General features: G+C 36.3%; 1 protein-coding gene across 2 annotated transcripts; it reads left to right on the top strand.

Annotated features, from left to right (window-relative positions):
• Nucleotides 1-8054: 8054 nt before the first annotated feature.
• u2af1 (U2 small nuclear RNA auxiliary factor 1) lies at nt 8055-15746 on the top strand. Of its 2 annotated transcripts, XM_079881207.1 has the most exons (9): nt 8305-8425; nt 8945-9032; nt 9151-9214; nt 9335-9384; nt 9810-9908; nt 11498-11631; nt 11841-11933; nt 15407-15492; nt 15523-15746. In XM_079881207.1, the coding sequence occupies exons 1-9, from the start codon at nt 8382-8384 to the stop codon at nt 15576-15578; spliced, it is 714 nt and encodes a 237-aa protein (XP_079737333.1). In that variant the 5' UTR covers nt 8305-8381; the 3' UTR covers nt 15579-15746. The 2 variants fall into 2 exon arrangements, with proteins under 2 accessions (XP_079737332.1, XP_079737333.1); XM_079881206.1 differs by having other exon boundaries at nt 8055-8425; nt 15407-15746.
• The last annotated feature ends 1570 nt before the right edge of the window (nt 15747-17316 follow it).

Raw genomic sequence — 17316 nt, 5'->3', positions numbered from 1 at the left:
GTCAGTCAGTCAGTCAGTCAGATAGATAGTGGGAAGTCCAGCGCAGCGCGATAGTGCACTTTCTGAGAGATATATTTTTTCTCGTGACTCGTGAGATTGTCGTTTACATTATTAATTTGTTGGAAACGCACATTTATTTTCGACTTGTTGGAGTCGGGCTTTAACTACAGCACAAACTGTTTGCATTGCCCTAAGATTATTTGCGAGTGGCTCTTTCCTTTACACTATTGGAGATGCGGAGAACCTGATGGAAAGTGCTGTCTGTCGTGTCATTCGGAGTTTACCTGGCGCTTTTAGGTTTAAAAAAACAGTTTTAGGTTTTTTGTGGCATTTCCAAGCCACTTAAGACCCAATGTTGTAAAGCAGTTTTTTTTAAAGCAGTTTTTTTTTAGGCTATCATAATTTTTTATGAGGATCATACATTCATGACCATGCCGATTACAGTATATGTCACTCAGGCTTAAAGGGATACTCCACTTTAAAATGAAAATTCTGTCATCATACTCACCCTCATGTTGTTTCAATTATTTATGGATTTCTTTCTTCTGCTGAACAGAAAGGAAGATATTTAGAAGAATGTCAGTAACCAGACAGTTTCTGGTCTCATTGACTTCCATAGTAGGAAAAATATATACTCGAGCACCTGCCCCTTTGCCCCTTGGTGCCCAAAGTGCCCTTTTGTCAAGGCAAAATTTCCTCTCCTTTTTTTGTAATTAAAGGCCCTTTTGCCTGCCCAATCTAACTATTAGTAAAATTAATGAATAATAATGTAGCCGTAAATAAAATGACCCACCTTTCACCTGACAAACTAATCCGGGACGATTCCTCACGCTGCACGCGCATTTTTAAATTTTGCGCAGATACGCGCACTACCAGATGATATCTTCAACTCTGCGGCTGCTGGTAAGTGGTGTTTCATTCTCAGCAAAGTGATTTTGATGTTTGTTTACTTATTATTATTATTTTACAAGAACGACGTGAAGAGAGCATGCATAGATGTTGTTTATATTGCTGTGTGTAGGCTGTAGAAGTAACGTTAGCTTGCTGTTTGAGGAAGAAAAGTTTCACGGGCGTCGAGGGGTCTGGTCTTTTTGTTATTTGACTTAAAACTATTATTTATACTTTAAACTATTATTATTATTATTATTACAGTATTTATTTAAAAAACGTAGAGTGCTTTAAAAATTATTATCACAACACTGGTAAGGCTTGCCAGTTTCTTATGTTTTGTGTGCAGCAGCCTCTGTGAACATCTCCCCAAGCAGCCTGGGCAGAATCTGAAGCTTTACAGCAGGTAAGTGAGCTAGTGAGCCAGTTCCAAACACTGTCAGCAATCTTTACATCTTGTCATGGTCACATAAAAATAGTTTAATCAGCTAATATATCTCCTATATGTTTGTTTTAATGTCTACAGTCTCAGATCAACTCCAGCAGTATCAGCAACAGCAGCAAAGGCAGCAAACTCACTTAAGGACTTTAGTAAGAAGAAATTACCAGAACAGGTATCACATTAATGTTAAAAATCTTGTAAAGTATTAATTGCTGTATTTTTTTCTGTTTGCTTTGTTTTTATTTTCATTGTATAAATGTAACTCTTGTATTTTTGTAAATCAGTTTTTGCCATGAAAATAGCCACAGATGCTGACATGGCATTAAATAAAACTATACTGTACGAAACATGGGCCACGTTGATTTTGTCCTACACAGTTTACTATTACAGCTGTTCTTTATTATTCTGTATAACAGAGAAGAAAAAGCCATCAGGTTGGGACAACTTAATATACTTCAGTTTCTAATCCCAGAGTTATTAATACACATAAATAATTTGTTTAACTTTTAAACTTAAAATTTGTCTTTTCTGTTCTGTTTCTTTTTCAAAACTGCATCAATGTATTTGCTGCCATATCATTACAGAATCATCCGTATTGATATATTACTGTGTTGATATTTTGAGCACAGCCCTATTTAAAGCCTTGTTCCATGTGCCCCCTTTTATACTTTGAGCACCTGCCCCTCCAGAGGTCTCTGCACGGCCCTGTTCACTGTCCAGTGCAATGGAAACAAATGGACATTACAAAGTCTTATACTTTCTTTCCTTTTGAAAGTTTGAAAATGTCCACTTACTGCACACATTTCAGCCACCACTTTCTTGGGAACAGATACAAGTGTTGGTGTATTATGTAAAAGTGCTCAAAAGAGGAAAACACAATGTCATTACAATGAACTACACTGGGGAAAAATGTGATCAATAACTCATGGCAAAATATTTTTACATTAACATAAGTTTATCAGTTTTCACTTTCACAAGTCAAAGCAATTCATCATTACTCAAGATTTAACAGTTGAAATGACTATACGGCCTTAATTTAATGCAGCAAAAATTATTTTACAGTGTAGGCTACTATGATCTTTTTTTTTCTCAGCCTTTTTCTTGGTTGCTTTTATAAACAGACAACCATTTATTTAACAGTGCCTTTTATAAAAGAGACTATAATATAACAAAAAATCACCATTATGTAGAATATTTTTGTACTTCACTTTTATTTGGGAACAATGAAAAATGAACAATGAACACTGTTCTAGTGTGGTGACTGACCTTACAATGAACAAAGTAATTATGCAATTATTAAAATACAAAAATATAGGCTAATAAGTGATAAAAACATCTAACATGGCCACTTCTAACGGATTTAAATTGTCTGCTACTTTTTGCCAGCCCTCTCTCCTGGCTTTTGCAGACTTTGAGGTGTTCCCTGGCGTTTTGATTAAACATTAAAATTCCGAATAAACTTCGACTATTAGTTCTTGCTCTGCTAAGAAAAACCGAGCGCGCTCTTTGGCCACGCTGAGCAGCCAATAGCAGCGTTGCTGATCAATGTTTCTACTATCGATACATATCCCCTTTTAACCCTATGCTTTTAACCAGCGCATGAACGCGCAGTTATCTCAGATAACTCAATCCAGCGATACTAATCATAAACAACAAGTGTGTTCGAAGAACCCAATTAACCGGATCATGATTAGCACGATGATATCATCTTGGATGTGTCATTTGATCTCGGATGTAATAAGCAACGTACGAAGAACGAGCCCCTTGTGTGGAGAAAATATTGTTTATTCTGGGCAGTATGCCAAGCCATGGCAAAAAGCAGGATAATATTTTTAAGCCAGCTAATTTTACAGTAGGCTTATATCCAGAATGTCCTTCTCGTATAACGCCAACGACCGCACATAACTAGCATTACAAACTACAATAGCCTAAACAGAACTGGAACCTTTGTAAAATATGCGCTCGTCTTCACAAAAACTTTAAGCAAGGTTTTTAAACATCTTGTGTGGAGAAAATATTGTTTATTCTGGGCAGTATGCCAAGCCATGGCAAAAAGCAGGATAACTTGTAGGCTATAGCCTACTTGAAAGGAAAACACATTTGCCGAGTAAAAACAGAGTTTGTGTTGTTGAATCATATTTTTTTTCTAGTAGCCTATAGGCTACATCTTAAAATATAGAGCTCATGACAAATAAAAGTTCCAGATGGACAAACATTAAATGCAAAAACCAGTGTGAATAACAATATCTTAAAATAAACTAAAGAGTGGATACACAGATATGGCCTATTTATGAATGAAATTCATGCATTTATTTGTCATTTAAACTGAAGCAAACATAGAAAGAGTAGAAAACGAGTATTATCCTGTCGCCCCCTCTAGTGGACAGCATTAAGTAGTACGACCTTCATTGCTCAGATAACGCAAATCAATGGATTTTTTGGGAAAGTAAGTCTGACCAGTTAGAAAAGATATAAGCGAGTCAGACCAGTCTGAAGGTCTGAGCTGAGCTTGGTGAAGCATTAAAGTTCTAGGAGGAGTCAATTTCTCATAATAATAATAATAATAATAATAATAATAATAATAATAATAATAATAATAATGTTTAAATAGCCTATAAGCCAGCATAATAAAGAAAACTCAGAGAAACTTCGACCAATTCAGTATGTTATAAAATTGTATTAGTTTTATAATAAAACTAATAACATTTTAAAGGTATGCCGCGCTCTTCAACCGACATGATTTTAATTAATCCCAAACCTGGAAAATTTGTCAGTATTAATGTACGTTCACTGATTCTAGCTTCTCTCTTTCCTGTCTCTTTCTTTTCATGTGAACTGAGTAGGCTACACATGCTTACATTCATAAATATACATTTTGTTTCTATTACATTTTCAAAATTATTTATAGCCTACATATGTCACATGCCCAGACGAGAGTGGTAGCCTAAATGTTACGTACATTATCATGGTACAGTTCAGCCTATTATTGATTTTTATTTCCACTTCCCTTTTATCCAAAGAGACGGAACTATTTGCACTGTATTTATCAATGGGAAATACATCATGCTAAAATAATATGTCATATACTGTGGCTCAAATTAATGGGGTACCGTTGCTTGCATGTATCAGCAGCACGAATTACGTGACCAGCAACATATTTCTGCTTTAAATATTGTGCGTAGTTAACAGTGAGTGGTGGTTTCAGACATTATTTTATTAAAGTGCATTTGTTAGTGCCGCACTCGTACTGACTCTTATTCTGCCTGACAGAAAGAAAAGCTTGTGGCTTACTGAAGGCGGAGCGTTTTGACCAATCAGATGAAAGCGGCGTTTCAGCGCCGCCCATGTAAAATTTCGAACCCATAAACCGATTTGTAAACCACAAACGAAAAATGAAAAATCAAGCCAAAATCTAATTTTTCGTTTTTTAAACTAAACTAAAAAACTAATAAACGAGCTGGTTTTCATTTCTCGTTATTCCATTCCAAACAGGAAATGAAATTATCAAAAAGTACACGGACCCGTCCACCCACCTTGACTCAAGGGTTAATCACTTTAATCCCCAAACCAAAAAAGATTTACCATGTCTTGATAATTGGCGTCCAATTAGTTTACTGAACAATGATTATAAAATATTTGCCCTGATATTCGCTAAAAGACTGAAAGCTGTATTAGACTCAATTATCGAAGAAACACAATCTGGCTTCATGAGGAATAGGCATATCACAAACATAAGATTAGTTTTAAATATTTGGGATTATCCAGAATTTAATGTAGACAATGGGTTCATTCTTTTTCTTGATTTTTGTAAGGCTTTTGACTCCGTAGAGCATCAGTTTATTTTTGAGTCACTTAGAAAATGTGGTTTTGGAATTTTTTTCACTAGCGCAATTAAAACCCTTTATAAGAACAATAATAGTTCAATTAAATAGCTGGGTGGCACTTCTAGTATGGTTTCATTTGTCCAGAGGGATTAGGTAGGGTTGCCCTGTCTCTCCTTATTTATTTTTGATAATAAGTCAACTCCTTGCTAATCATATAAAGCCAGTACGATTAAAGGTATGACTATTATTGATAGAGAACTTGTTATAACACAATTAGCAGATGACACCACCCTCTTTATCCAAAATGATAACCAAATACCCATTGCAATTAAAGTAATAGAAGAGTTTTCTAAAGCACCTGGTGTTTATCTGAATGTAAAGAAATGTGAACTTGTGGCGGTCAAAGAATGTTCAGTGGCATCTTATTGTAACATTCCAGTGAAAACAGAAGTCAAATATCTAGGAATTACAATAAATAAGAATCAAAAGAATAGAAGTTCATTGAACTTTAATCCCGTTATCCAACGTTTAATCAATGGCTTCTAAGAGACTTGTCATTAAGAGGGAGAGTTCTGATTTCCAAAGCAGAAGGTATATCCCGGTTAACTTATACAGCTATGGCTCTTCAGGTTGATGATAAAATATCGAGGGAGATTGAAAAAATGCTTTTTGACTTTGTTTGGAAAAATAGGATACATTATATAAGAAAATCAGTATTAATGAATTCGTATGAAAATGGTGGTCTTAATTTCCTGAACTTTGCTATACATTAAAATCAAGTGGATTAGACAACTTGTTAGGTATCCAATCTCTATTTGGAATATTATTACCCTCCATATTTTATCTAGTCTGGGTGGCATACATTTCTTGATATTAACAAAATACCTGTGAAACTTTCTGCATTTCATCGTCAAGCTTTGCTAGCATGGAGTTTAATTTACAAACACAACTTTTCACCGCACAAATACTTTATCTGGAATAATAAGGACAAAAAAATATTTTCTTTGAAAATTGGTTCCAAAATAATATTGTTTCGGTAGACCAATTATTTAACTCAGATGGCTTTCTTTTTACTTATAAGGAATTCATGTCCAAATATAATATTTCTATACCACCAAGGGAATTTGCAACTGTTTTGGAGCAATTTCTTCTAAAATATGAATGTTATTTAAACAATAAAAAAGATTAGATTACCAGCAGCAATTACCACCCCTCTCACCAAATCACTCCCTTGTTGGTAAAATATGCTTCTCCTGTCATTATAATTATAACAGATCAATAAGAGCCCTTTTCCAGAAGGATGTTGTTTCGAGACCAAATGTTATTGCATATTGGCTTCAACCCAATCACTATCTCTTAACAAACAAGGTTAAAGAAGTATCTTTTAAACCGCTTCATAGAATATACCCTGCTAAACATTATTTAACCAAGTTTAAAAAAGATATTGATGAAAGTTGTAGCTTTTGCAAAAAGAAGCCAGAGCAATTCTTTCCATGTTTTATTGCATTTAAAAATGAAGTGAAGCATTATATTGAGTAAATATTGGCTTCAAAGAAACAAAAAGCTATTTGAATTTTACAAGCACTCTTTAAAATATTCCTATAATACTGTCTATACCTCCCCCTAGTATTTGAAATGTATTGTATTGTATTTCTATTGTTTGTTTTGATATTTCTTCAATGAAAAAATAAAATAAAAATGATATATAATATAATATTAATATTATATATTATATATAGCCTATATGAAGAGTTCAGATGCAAAAGCCTCTAAGTGCCATCTGAAATTTTCTTCTAGAATGATAATTTTTATCAAGATCATATATTTAAGTTCAGTAATTTCACTTAAATGACAATTAATAGGTAATTTCCATTGCCATTTAAGTGAATTTACTGAACTTAAATATACGAGCTTGATAAAAATGATCGACATTCTAGAAGAAAATGACATTCTAGAACAAAATTCAGATGGCACTTAAAAGCCTTTTGCATCTGAACTCTTCATATATATATATATATATATATATATATATATATATATATATATATATATATATATATATATATATAAAAAAAAGTGGACAAGTGCAAGCCAAATGTTTGTATCTGCCCACTTTGCATGCTGTCTTAAGGAATTATATGTATAATGTCATGTGTCGGTTGAGTGATTCAAAAAATAGTATCATAATGGTCTTAAAAAATATTACATTAAGTGATACAAGATATTTTTCCTGTTTTTGGAAGCATTGGAATGCTTTGGAAATTTTGTCTGTTGTTTGTAAAACATGTATTTTTCCCCCTCTTGATATGGACCCATGGGTCTGAAATAAAGAATATATAATATGCAAAGAATTTACAATCAACATATTAAACACAAAACAAGGATCTGTTAAAATGATAAAGACCGTTTAAAATACGTAAGAATATAGTGGACTTAAGAATAGAACAGATCTCATCATATACACCTAGGCTGAATCAGAAATCACCCTCTAAACCCTTAATCACTATTCCCTATAGTCCACTAATACAGTTCACTTGAAGGAGTTGATGAAAACGAGTGGGTGAATTCGGACACTGGAAGGGCTGCCGCTTTTGCATAGTTTGTGCTTGCCGTTTAATAAATAATCATTTGAAACTTGGTAAACTGGCAGCTCCAGTAGTAATGAAAATATTCATCTTGAGCCCTGACATGGAAACTAGCATATAAAACGTAATTAAACAATTAACAACAAATTAAAAAGGAATGTATACCTGTATGATGTTTCGATGGACCAGCGCGGTTCGTAAAGTGGATGGATGAATGATTCAGCTGCGGGCGCCATCTTGTGGCGAGACGCGGGAATCCATTCAGCGCGCGACTCCTTTTTTACAGTCGATTGTACTTGTACACGTTAATGCGGTGCATTGTGGGATTGAATGAGTGCACTCAATAACGTCCACTGGTTTCGGACACCACTACAATGGCTGTCCCTTCAAATAGTGCCCTATTTAAGGGTATAGGGGGCGATTTCGGACACAGACAGACTGAACACTCCGAGGTGGCGGTATGCACATAAAAAGCTGGTATGCGACCCGCCAATAAATCCACAGAAGAAGAAGAAGAAGCAGCGACCCTGCAGTTCGCGCCTCACTACACTAGGTGGCAGTACTCTGGCTCTTTGTGTTCCGCTTCTCTGTTCTTGATTCTCCAGTAGAAGAAAAAGCGCCCACCGCCTTTCTTTTTTCAAAATGGCCGAATACTTGGCGTCGATTTTCGGTACAGAAAAAGACAAGTAAGTATATATTCTTCCTAAAATATTGCGTGCATTTGATTATGATTCGTAATCGTATGCATTGTTACCAACCGGTGATTATGGGTAGAATATAAGGATATTTGCCGTTCCTATATCATGCCTCGTGTGGTTATCAACTGACCTGTTTGTCAACCTCGCTTCTAGTAAAACAATAATAATAATAAATTTTTGTTTCACACAACAGAGCTTTCATGTGCTGAACAATCATTATATATAAAAATGCTTATTTTGTGTCTGTATAGTTTGTTTCACCTCGGCGTGGCTGCAGTGCGTCTCTCTTTCATTGTGTTGCTTGTTGATCGATCTTATTCATAGCAAAATCAAAACCTCTATATTTCCCCATGGTTTTTGTAAGCTGCATTTGGCTTCTCGTTGTTTTGTATTTTAATACCTTGGAAAAGAAATAGTAACATGAACAGAAATCCAAACTTACTATCATGTTTGTGTGAACAAATCAGACCAAGTGTATGTATTTTGAACCTCTCTCGTTTTCAACAGGGTTAACTGCTCTTTCTACTTCAAAATTGGAGCATGTCGCCATGGAGACCGATGCTCTAGACTCCATAACAAACCCACGTTCAGCCAGGTACGTGCCAGTTTTATCTTACTTATTTTTTTACAACAGAGACCCTTTAATATAGTTCTGCAATGCACGATTCTTCTGCTAGATTTGCTTTGTAATTCTCATTTGGGTTGTGTTTCAGACCATTGCTCTGTTGAACATTTACCGGAACCCACAAAACACAGCTCAGTCTGCTGATGGCATAAGTAAGTCTTGAATAATATACATCTTGCATGATATTCTGGAGTGGCACAGAAATGAAGAGCCTCCAAGAGTTACTGAAGCCATTACTGTTTCTGGTTGTCGGTGTCTTCTTTTTTTATCAGATGCTGTTAGCGATGTGGAGATGCAGGAACATTATGATGAGTTCTTCGAGGTAGGTGGTCTTTCTCTGAAAGTCATGTTGAAATAGAGTGGTGTGTGACGTCAGAAACCAGAAGTCCAGTTCGCCACTGGTTCCTTTGAGATTTTACTTTGGGGTTTTATAATGGGCTTTTTCAATTTATGAGTATACAGCCTGTGGTTAACATAATGTGATGTTAGTTCGACGTTTTGTTCTACAACTGACACTGCACACACTCACACCTCAAACATTCTTATCTAGTTACTTATCAATTAATTACCCTTTAAAATATATTAAAATAGAAAACCATTATTTTAAATTATAATCTTACCAACTTCAAACTTTTGTAACTTTTGTACAGTGTCTGATCACAACCATTCTTTCTGAATAATGGACACAGTTGTTGCATCAGTTGTGTTTGTGCGCTATAAATCATTCTTTGTAAATTTTGTGTACAGGAGGTCTTCACTGAAATGGAGGAGAAATATGGAGAGGTTGAGGAGATGAATGTGTGTGATAATTTAGGAGATCACCTGGTGGGAAATGTCTACGTGAAGGTGAGAGAATTTACAGTACTGTCATGTCTATGTAATATAAATGTAATGTCAACCACTAAAATACACATGCACTCATTTCAGATCATTTAAAACGATAAAAATATCTATTTCTAAAACAAAAGGATGGTAAAACCCCAGTATACTCATTCCTGTGACCGCACATTGTTTATTATCTCTTTCCCCGCCATTGACGGAAATTTCCGGCTTTCCGTTTTTTCACTGTTAAACGGTACGAGGCGCCATTACGCATCTTCTAAAAGATTACTGAATCTCCTGATCAGAGCACATGTGAAGAAGATGCAGAAACAAGCAATCTCATATGTAATCATATGCCTATGTAAAATAAAGTGATCACCAACATTAAACAGCATATAAATCAAAAACTGCCTAACGTTACTGAATGAAATGTCGACCCAGGACAAGCTATAGGACTGTGCAAGCATTAGGGGTGTTGATGGACTCGATCTACTCCATCTGTGTTTTGGTCATCGTTCTGAATCCGATCTGAATGTAGTCTTTAACAAAATTGAGATTTTTCTCTGCTTTGTGCTCAATGTTGCTTAAAAAAAAAAAAAAAAATGCTGGCGGGGAAAGCATTGATGGTGCTTTCGCACTAGGTAGTTCTAGGAACTAGCCACCGGGGTGGTTCCCGAAAACAAATTGTTCCCCTAAGAACGGCAGAGCCTGAGCACACAGCGCTCCCATTCTTCGTCTTCATTCGTTAAAGATCTGTTTAACAATCCCATCTGATACATTATTAGATAGAACTGTTATACAAAGAAAGTAGACCATAAATTAAAAAGTATTGCAGTGTGGTTGTTGCCCAATGTCGCTAGCTAAGCAGAAATGTTTCACTTGATCCCTTCAAAGTTGTGTTGGATTTTCTCCTTAGTGTAAAGATTGATATGTCCATCTATCACTGTTTTCCATGTTCGTACAGTTAGTTCCTGGAGTAAATATGTAGGCTATAATCTGTGTACACATCTTTTTTTTAAACGGCAGGTGCTGGTGTTTTGCGTGCGTTCGACCAATCAGCATACACTTGCGTCACTGGTACTTCCTATTGTGCTGGGTTAGACCCTGCTCTAATTTAGTTCCCCCAAAAGGCGTTCCTAGAACTAAAATCGTTCCCAGTTCCTGCGGCGCGAACATGCCAAATAAAAAGTACTTCCGCCATTAATTCAAGGAACTATGAAATGTTCCTCCTATTAGGGGCGGTTCTCAATAGAACCCTGACCAACTTTGGGGTCTCTAGGACCGACTAAAGCGCCACCACCAGCTCAAATTCACTTTTCAAATGGTAATAACTTAACTTTTGAACCCTTTGTTCTAGAAAAATTAAACTTGGTACGTCTGATTCCTCTAATCATGCTGATCACATTCAGGCTGCTGACACTTTAAGACCTGGTTTTTCCCTTAAAAACAGTTTTTTTTATTTTTTTTATTATCATATTGCTGTTGCAACAATTGTATAAAGTCATTTCTTTGAGGCTGTTACAATGTTTTATCATGGTTAAACGCATCTTAGGCTTTTTGCTTTAAAACACTCCTTACTGCCAAGATGCAACCAAAAACCTTTGTGTGTGTAGTTCCGCCGTGAGGAAGATGCAGAGAAAGCAGTGATTAACTTGAATAACCGCTGGTTTAATGGACAGCCCATCCATGCTGAGCTCTCGCCTGTCACCGATTTCAGAGAGGCCTGTTGTCGACAGTATGAAATGGGGTAAGTGACTAAACCAGCAGAAAGGGCTGCACACATTCCATAATACAGGAAAGCAAAGCAAGAAAATGGTATTGAAGTGTCCATTGTAACGCATTTCATCACAATGCCCTGTATGTTAACATAAAAATATCTCGCATACTTCACCTTTTAAAACTTTACCTTTAAACTGCTTCACTGTGACTGACTGCAGTATATGTGTCTTCCTGCAGAGAGTGCACTCGAGGTGGCTTCTGCAATTTCATGCACCTGAAGCCAATCTCAAGGGAACTCAGAAGAGAACTGTATGGCCGCAGAAGGAAGAGGTATGTCTTTTTTTTAAATTAAAACGCATAAAGATTGTCACAGAACACCTGAGTAGATCTACTTGATCTTAACACTGGTGTCATCAGGCCTCTATAAGGTCTTGCTTCATTATTATCTGACATAAGATAAAAAGCCCTGATATAAAAGCATATTAAAGCATACTGACTTAGTTCAAATGTTTAACCCTGCGAAAACTGCAGGTTTTTTTCTTTCTGTGAAACAAGTGACAAATAGCAAATTTGAAATATAGTATTGTTCACGTTTGGGGTTAATTTTGGGTTTGGGGTAAAAATCTCTTGTTCACCAAGGCTGCGTTTATTTGATCAAAATACAGGAAAAACAGGAAAATTGTTAAATATTATTACAATTTAAAAGAACTTTTCTATTTTAATATATTTTCAAATGTAATTTATTCTTGTGATGGGAAAGTTGAATTTTCAGCATCATTGCTACAGTTTTTCAGTCACATGATCCTTCAAAAAATAATTCTAATATGCTGATGAAGAAACTTAATAATAATAATAATAGTAATTTGAAAACAGCTGTGCTACTTTATTTTTGTGGAAACTGAGATACATTTTCTCAGGATTCTTTGATGAATGGAAAGTTCAAGGAACGACATTTATTCGAAAAAGAAGTCTTTTGAAATAACCCCAATTCCAGAAAAGTTGGGACATTTTGTAAAATGTAATACAATCAAGAATCTGTGATTTTGTTAATTCTCTAACTAAAATACAAAGAAAAAAAAATTTAAAAAGCCAAATTAATTGTATTTTGTAAATATAAACATTTTTTAATTTTGATGGCTGCAGCACCAAAAAAATTAGGACAGGCAAAACAAGAAGAGAATATCCAAGTGAAACTGGTTTAAAAAAAAAAAAATGGTTATCTTGGTAATAGTTTGAGGGTATTGTGATTGAGTGTGAAAAGATAAGTCAGCAAAGATGGGTCATGGCTCATCACTTTGTGCCAAATTACATGAGAGAATTGCCAAACAATTCAAAAATCACATTTCTCAATGCAAGATGGCAAAGTATTTAGGTCTTTCACCATCTAGCATTCATAATATTGTTAAAAGATTCAGGGAATTCAGAGAAATCTCAGTTTGTGTAGGGCCGGACAGGAAACCACCGATGAATGTGTGTGACCTTTGAACCCTCAGACAGCATTGCATCATGCTACTGAGTGAAATATAGCCACACGTGCTCAGGAGTAAAACCGTTGTCACTTAAGACAGTCTGCCGCTGCATCAGGGAATGCAGCTTGAATCTGTGTTAACCAAAGAGAAAGCTATACATCAGTTCTATGCAAAGATGCCGAGCTCATCTTAGATTAACCAAAACATAGTGGAAATGTGTGCTGCGGTCAAATGAGTCCACGTTTCAGCGTACTTTTGGGAAAAACGGACATCGAGTTGGACGAAAGGAACCATCCAGACTTTAATCAGTGACGGGTGTTAAAGCGAACATCTTTGGTATGGATCAGTGCAAATGGCATGTGTGACTTGCAAATGTCATATCTTTCTTGGGAAGCAAGACAATGTCTCGTTCAGCATGTGCTACAACAGAATAGAAACGGTTTTGTAGACAATACACCATAGGGTGGATGTGCTTGACTGGTCTTCCTGCAGTCCAGATCTGTCTCCTACTGAAAATGTATGGCCCATCATGATAGGGAGAATCTTGAGCAACTGTCTTGTATCAGGCGAGAGTAAGCAAATAAAAACACTTGTAAAACTGCAACAATTAGTATCCTCAATAGCCGCTTTCCGACCGGAGGAACCTTTTCACAGTTCCTAGAACTATTGGCTAAAGTACCCGTATGTTCCTGCGGTGCGAACACGCCGACTAGGAACGACTTTAGTTCTAGGAACTCCATTTGGAGGAACTAATTTAGCTCCTACTTCAGAGTAGGGTCTAAACCAGCACTTTAGGAACTACCCGTGACGTTAGTGTACGCTGATGACCGAACGCACGCAAAACACCAGCACCCGCCATTTTTAAAACAGCTATATGTAAACACACAGATTATAGCCTATATATTTCCTCCAGAAACTAGATACAAACATGGAAAACAGTGATAGATGGGTCTCTAAACCTTTATGCTGAAGAGAAAATCCAACGCAACTTTGAGGGGACCAAGTCAAACATGATTATGTTTATCTGCCCAGCTAGCAACACTGGACATCAACCACACGGCATAGGCTATAACTTTTTTTTTCATATACTGTGTACTTTCTATAACAGTTCTATCTGATAAGATATTAAACAGTACTGTTAGACAGATCGCTAACTAATGAACACAGAGAATGCGAGCATTGTTTGCTCTGGCGTTCTCAGCGCCGCCAAAATAAAGGTCCGTCGCTCCGTCAAAATAAAAGTCGCCGTGCTTGCGTCACTCCCTTACACCTCCTACCAGTTCCTATGGCCACTTGGCTAGTGCGAACGCAAACAGCAAACCGAGTTTGGGGAGAGTAGTTTTTAGAACTGTTTAGAAGTGGACAGTTCCTATAACTAAGTTCCTATAACTACTTGGTCGGAAAGCGGCTAATGTCCCAACTTTTCTCGAATTGGGATTATATTATAAATGTATTTACTTGTCACTTTTGATTCATTTAATGGTTACTTGCTGAATTAAGTATTAATAAAAAAAAAATCGTATGGACCTCAAAGTTCTGTACTACGGGGACCGGGAGGGGACATGTTCGGTTCACTTCGTTTTGTCGTGGCCACAACATATAAACTCGTGGGAACGTGATATTAAATTGTGCAACGTCATATAGATTGTATGTTGAAGGAACGACATCCGTTTCTCGTGGCTACCAGTTATAGCATCTGGGAACCGAATCTTCACACGCGATATACCGGCTCCTCCATTTACCCGGTCATAATTTACTTTATTTGTTAATTTAAGTTTCTCATTATTTGTTTTTTGTTTATTGCCCTAAACGGGACTTTATTCGTGACTTAAGTATTTCATTCAAGCCAGCAAATTTCCAACGAAAAAGTCCATTCAACTTAAGAATGCGCTTCAGGTGTCTTTCACTTACGTACCCATGTCTTCATGCCAGAGACCGCACTATATCTTTATATGACATTCCTAATTCAAAGTAAAATGTTATTTCATCAGTCATCTCCATCTCCGACTGCTGTATATGGTTACAGTATTGACCGGTGTGGTACCCTCAACATAACTCGTGGCCACGAGAAAAATATATCGTTCCCTCAACAAAATGATCTCACGGCCACGATTTATCATCACGTTCCCACGACTTAATGACGTTCCCATGAATTAATATCTCGTGGCAACAACATATTATCACGTTCCCACGAGTTTATATGTTGTGGCCACGACAAAACTAAGTGAACCGAACATGTCACCTCCCGGTCACTGTACTGTACAGTATATGTGGTAGTGTATAAATGAACAGGTTTTTGGTCTCGTTAGTTAATTTATTTTCTCTCCTACACAGGCATCGCTCCCGCTCACGTTCCCGTGAACGCCGTTCTCGTTCTAGGGAACGCAATAGAGGCGGAGGAGGTGGAGGCGGAGGTGGAGGTGGAGGTGGAGGCGGAGGTGGAGGTGGAGGAAGAGACAGAGAGAGACGGCGGTCAAGAGATCGAGAACGCTCTGGACGATTTTAAAATTTCCTTCTTTCTTGAAACCAACATTCAGTCCCCAGACCCTGCCCTGCTCCTCTCCTGATGAAATGTGATAAATGTTGAATTTATTTCCTTCCCTGATTTCTTTGACCTCCCATCTTTTTATTCAAGATTTGTTTGCTTTTCAATAAAAATACCTTAGTCATTTTACTTGTTTTCAGTAGATATATTCTATTATATGTGATTATATACTGTTTTTTTTACTGTGTTTCCACTTGTACTTTTGAAAGCAGTGGTTAGTGATTGTTTCTTGATTTCTTAACCCAGTGGTTTAATACTTTTTAATTTAGCAGAATTGATAAAGCTGTTAAAAGATAAGATAAGATTAATGCATGTTGCTAAAGCTGTTTAATGGCAGGAAAGGGTGATATCCACATAAACCGCATTTGGATTAACTAACACATCATTAACTAACACATCAATGATATGGTAACTTAGTCCTACTATGTTTGTTTTTTTTTCTTCTTCTTCTATTTGGGCAAAACGGTATTAACCCCAAATTATATATTTTAAAAGCAATCATCTATGAAAAAAAAAATAGGCTTTAAGATGCAATCTACTGTGTGTTATAGTAATAGATGAGAAGCTCTTGCCCGGGACGGAAATTCTTGGCCAATAACATGCTCAGGAAAAAGGGGGTTGCCTATATTGAACTCTGGGACAAAAATTGTAAAATTAGCGAGTACATCATGAATCTATTTTCCAAACCGTGTTTTTGTGTTATCCTGAATCACCATCATCAAATAAGTGTTTGCATTGTGTTGACTATTTTAGACTGTTTCGGGTTGTACTGTTGCGGAGTAGCCCAGTACCTGCGTGACTCAGACATAAACCGAGAGAAGTAGCTCCGGCTACATTGTTCCTCCGCAAGACGCATGCAGTTCTGTTTATTAACCGCTAGAGCGCCAAAAGCATTGACGATTTTTCAATCTAGAGGTCCAGTGCGGTTTTACGGATGGGCGGGACATACCAGCTGCAACTAGGCTTTTTAGGTGTTAAATGTCTTTGGCGTTATGCACTATGACTATGGAATACATGATTTTGATTAGTCAATAACGAAATTCAGCGATCAAAAATCATGACAGCAAAACTATTTGATGGTTTCTATGCAACTTTGAACTTTATTCTATCACTTTGTGTCCCAGTTTTTATAATTTAGAATATTTTAAATAATCTTACGATTAATCTTAAATGCTGATGTAAAGACTCAGGAATGTTTTGTTTGTATTACTACGATAGTAGAAAAAATGGCCTCGGAGCTCAGTATTAATTTTATGATAAGCATTAAACTGATAAATGGCTAAAAGCTAGAGATCCTCTATAAAAGCAAGAAAATTAAAACCTCGCTCGCAAAAGCAACAAACCGGTCAAAGAGCTGGGTGAGGGACAACATAAAATAGAGGAAGGTATGTTAGCTAACTTGTCCATAGAAACAGCTTAATAGAATGATGCAGATTAATATGTACATTTATAATGTTATTGTTGACGATTGTTTTAATGGGCTATTTTTCTTTTTGGAAAATTTAACAGGCTATTTTTAAGTAAACCTACAAGACCTACATTAACAAATATATTTTAATCTCGGAATATGTACAGCCAGTCGCTCATTATTGCAAGGCAAGTAATGATACGCGTATTTCTGCCTTGAAAACGATTATTTTTTAGTTTCTTACTTAGTATAGTAAGAGTGGCTTACAATACTCCGATGTTAGTTTACTAT

The sequence above is a fragment of the Squalius cephalus genome (assembly GCF_949319135.1).
Source record: "Squalius cephalus genome assembly, chromosome: 9".
Lineage (NCBI taxonomy): Eukaryota > Metazoa > Chordata > Actinopteri > Cypriniformes > Leuciscidae > Squalius > Squalius cephalus.
This window is presented reverse-complemented; position numbering and strand designations above follow the sequence as displayed.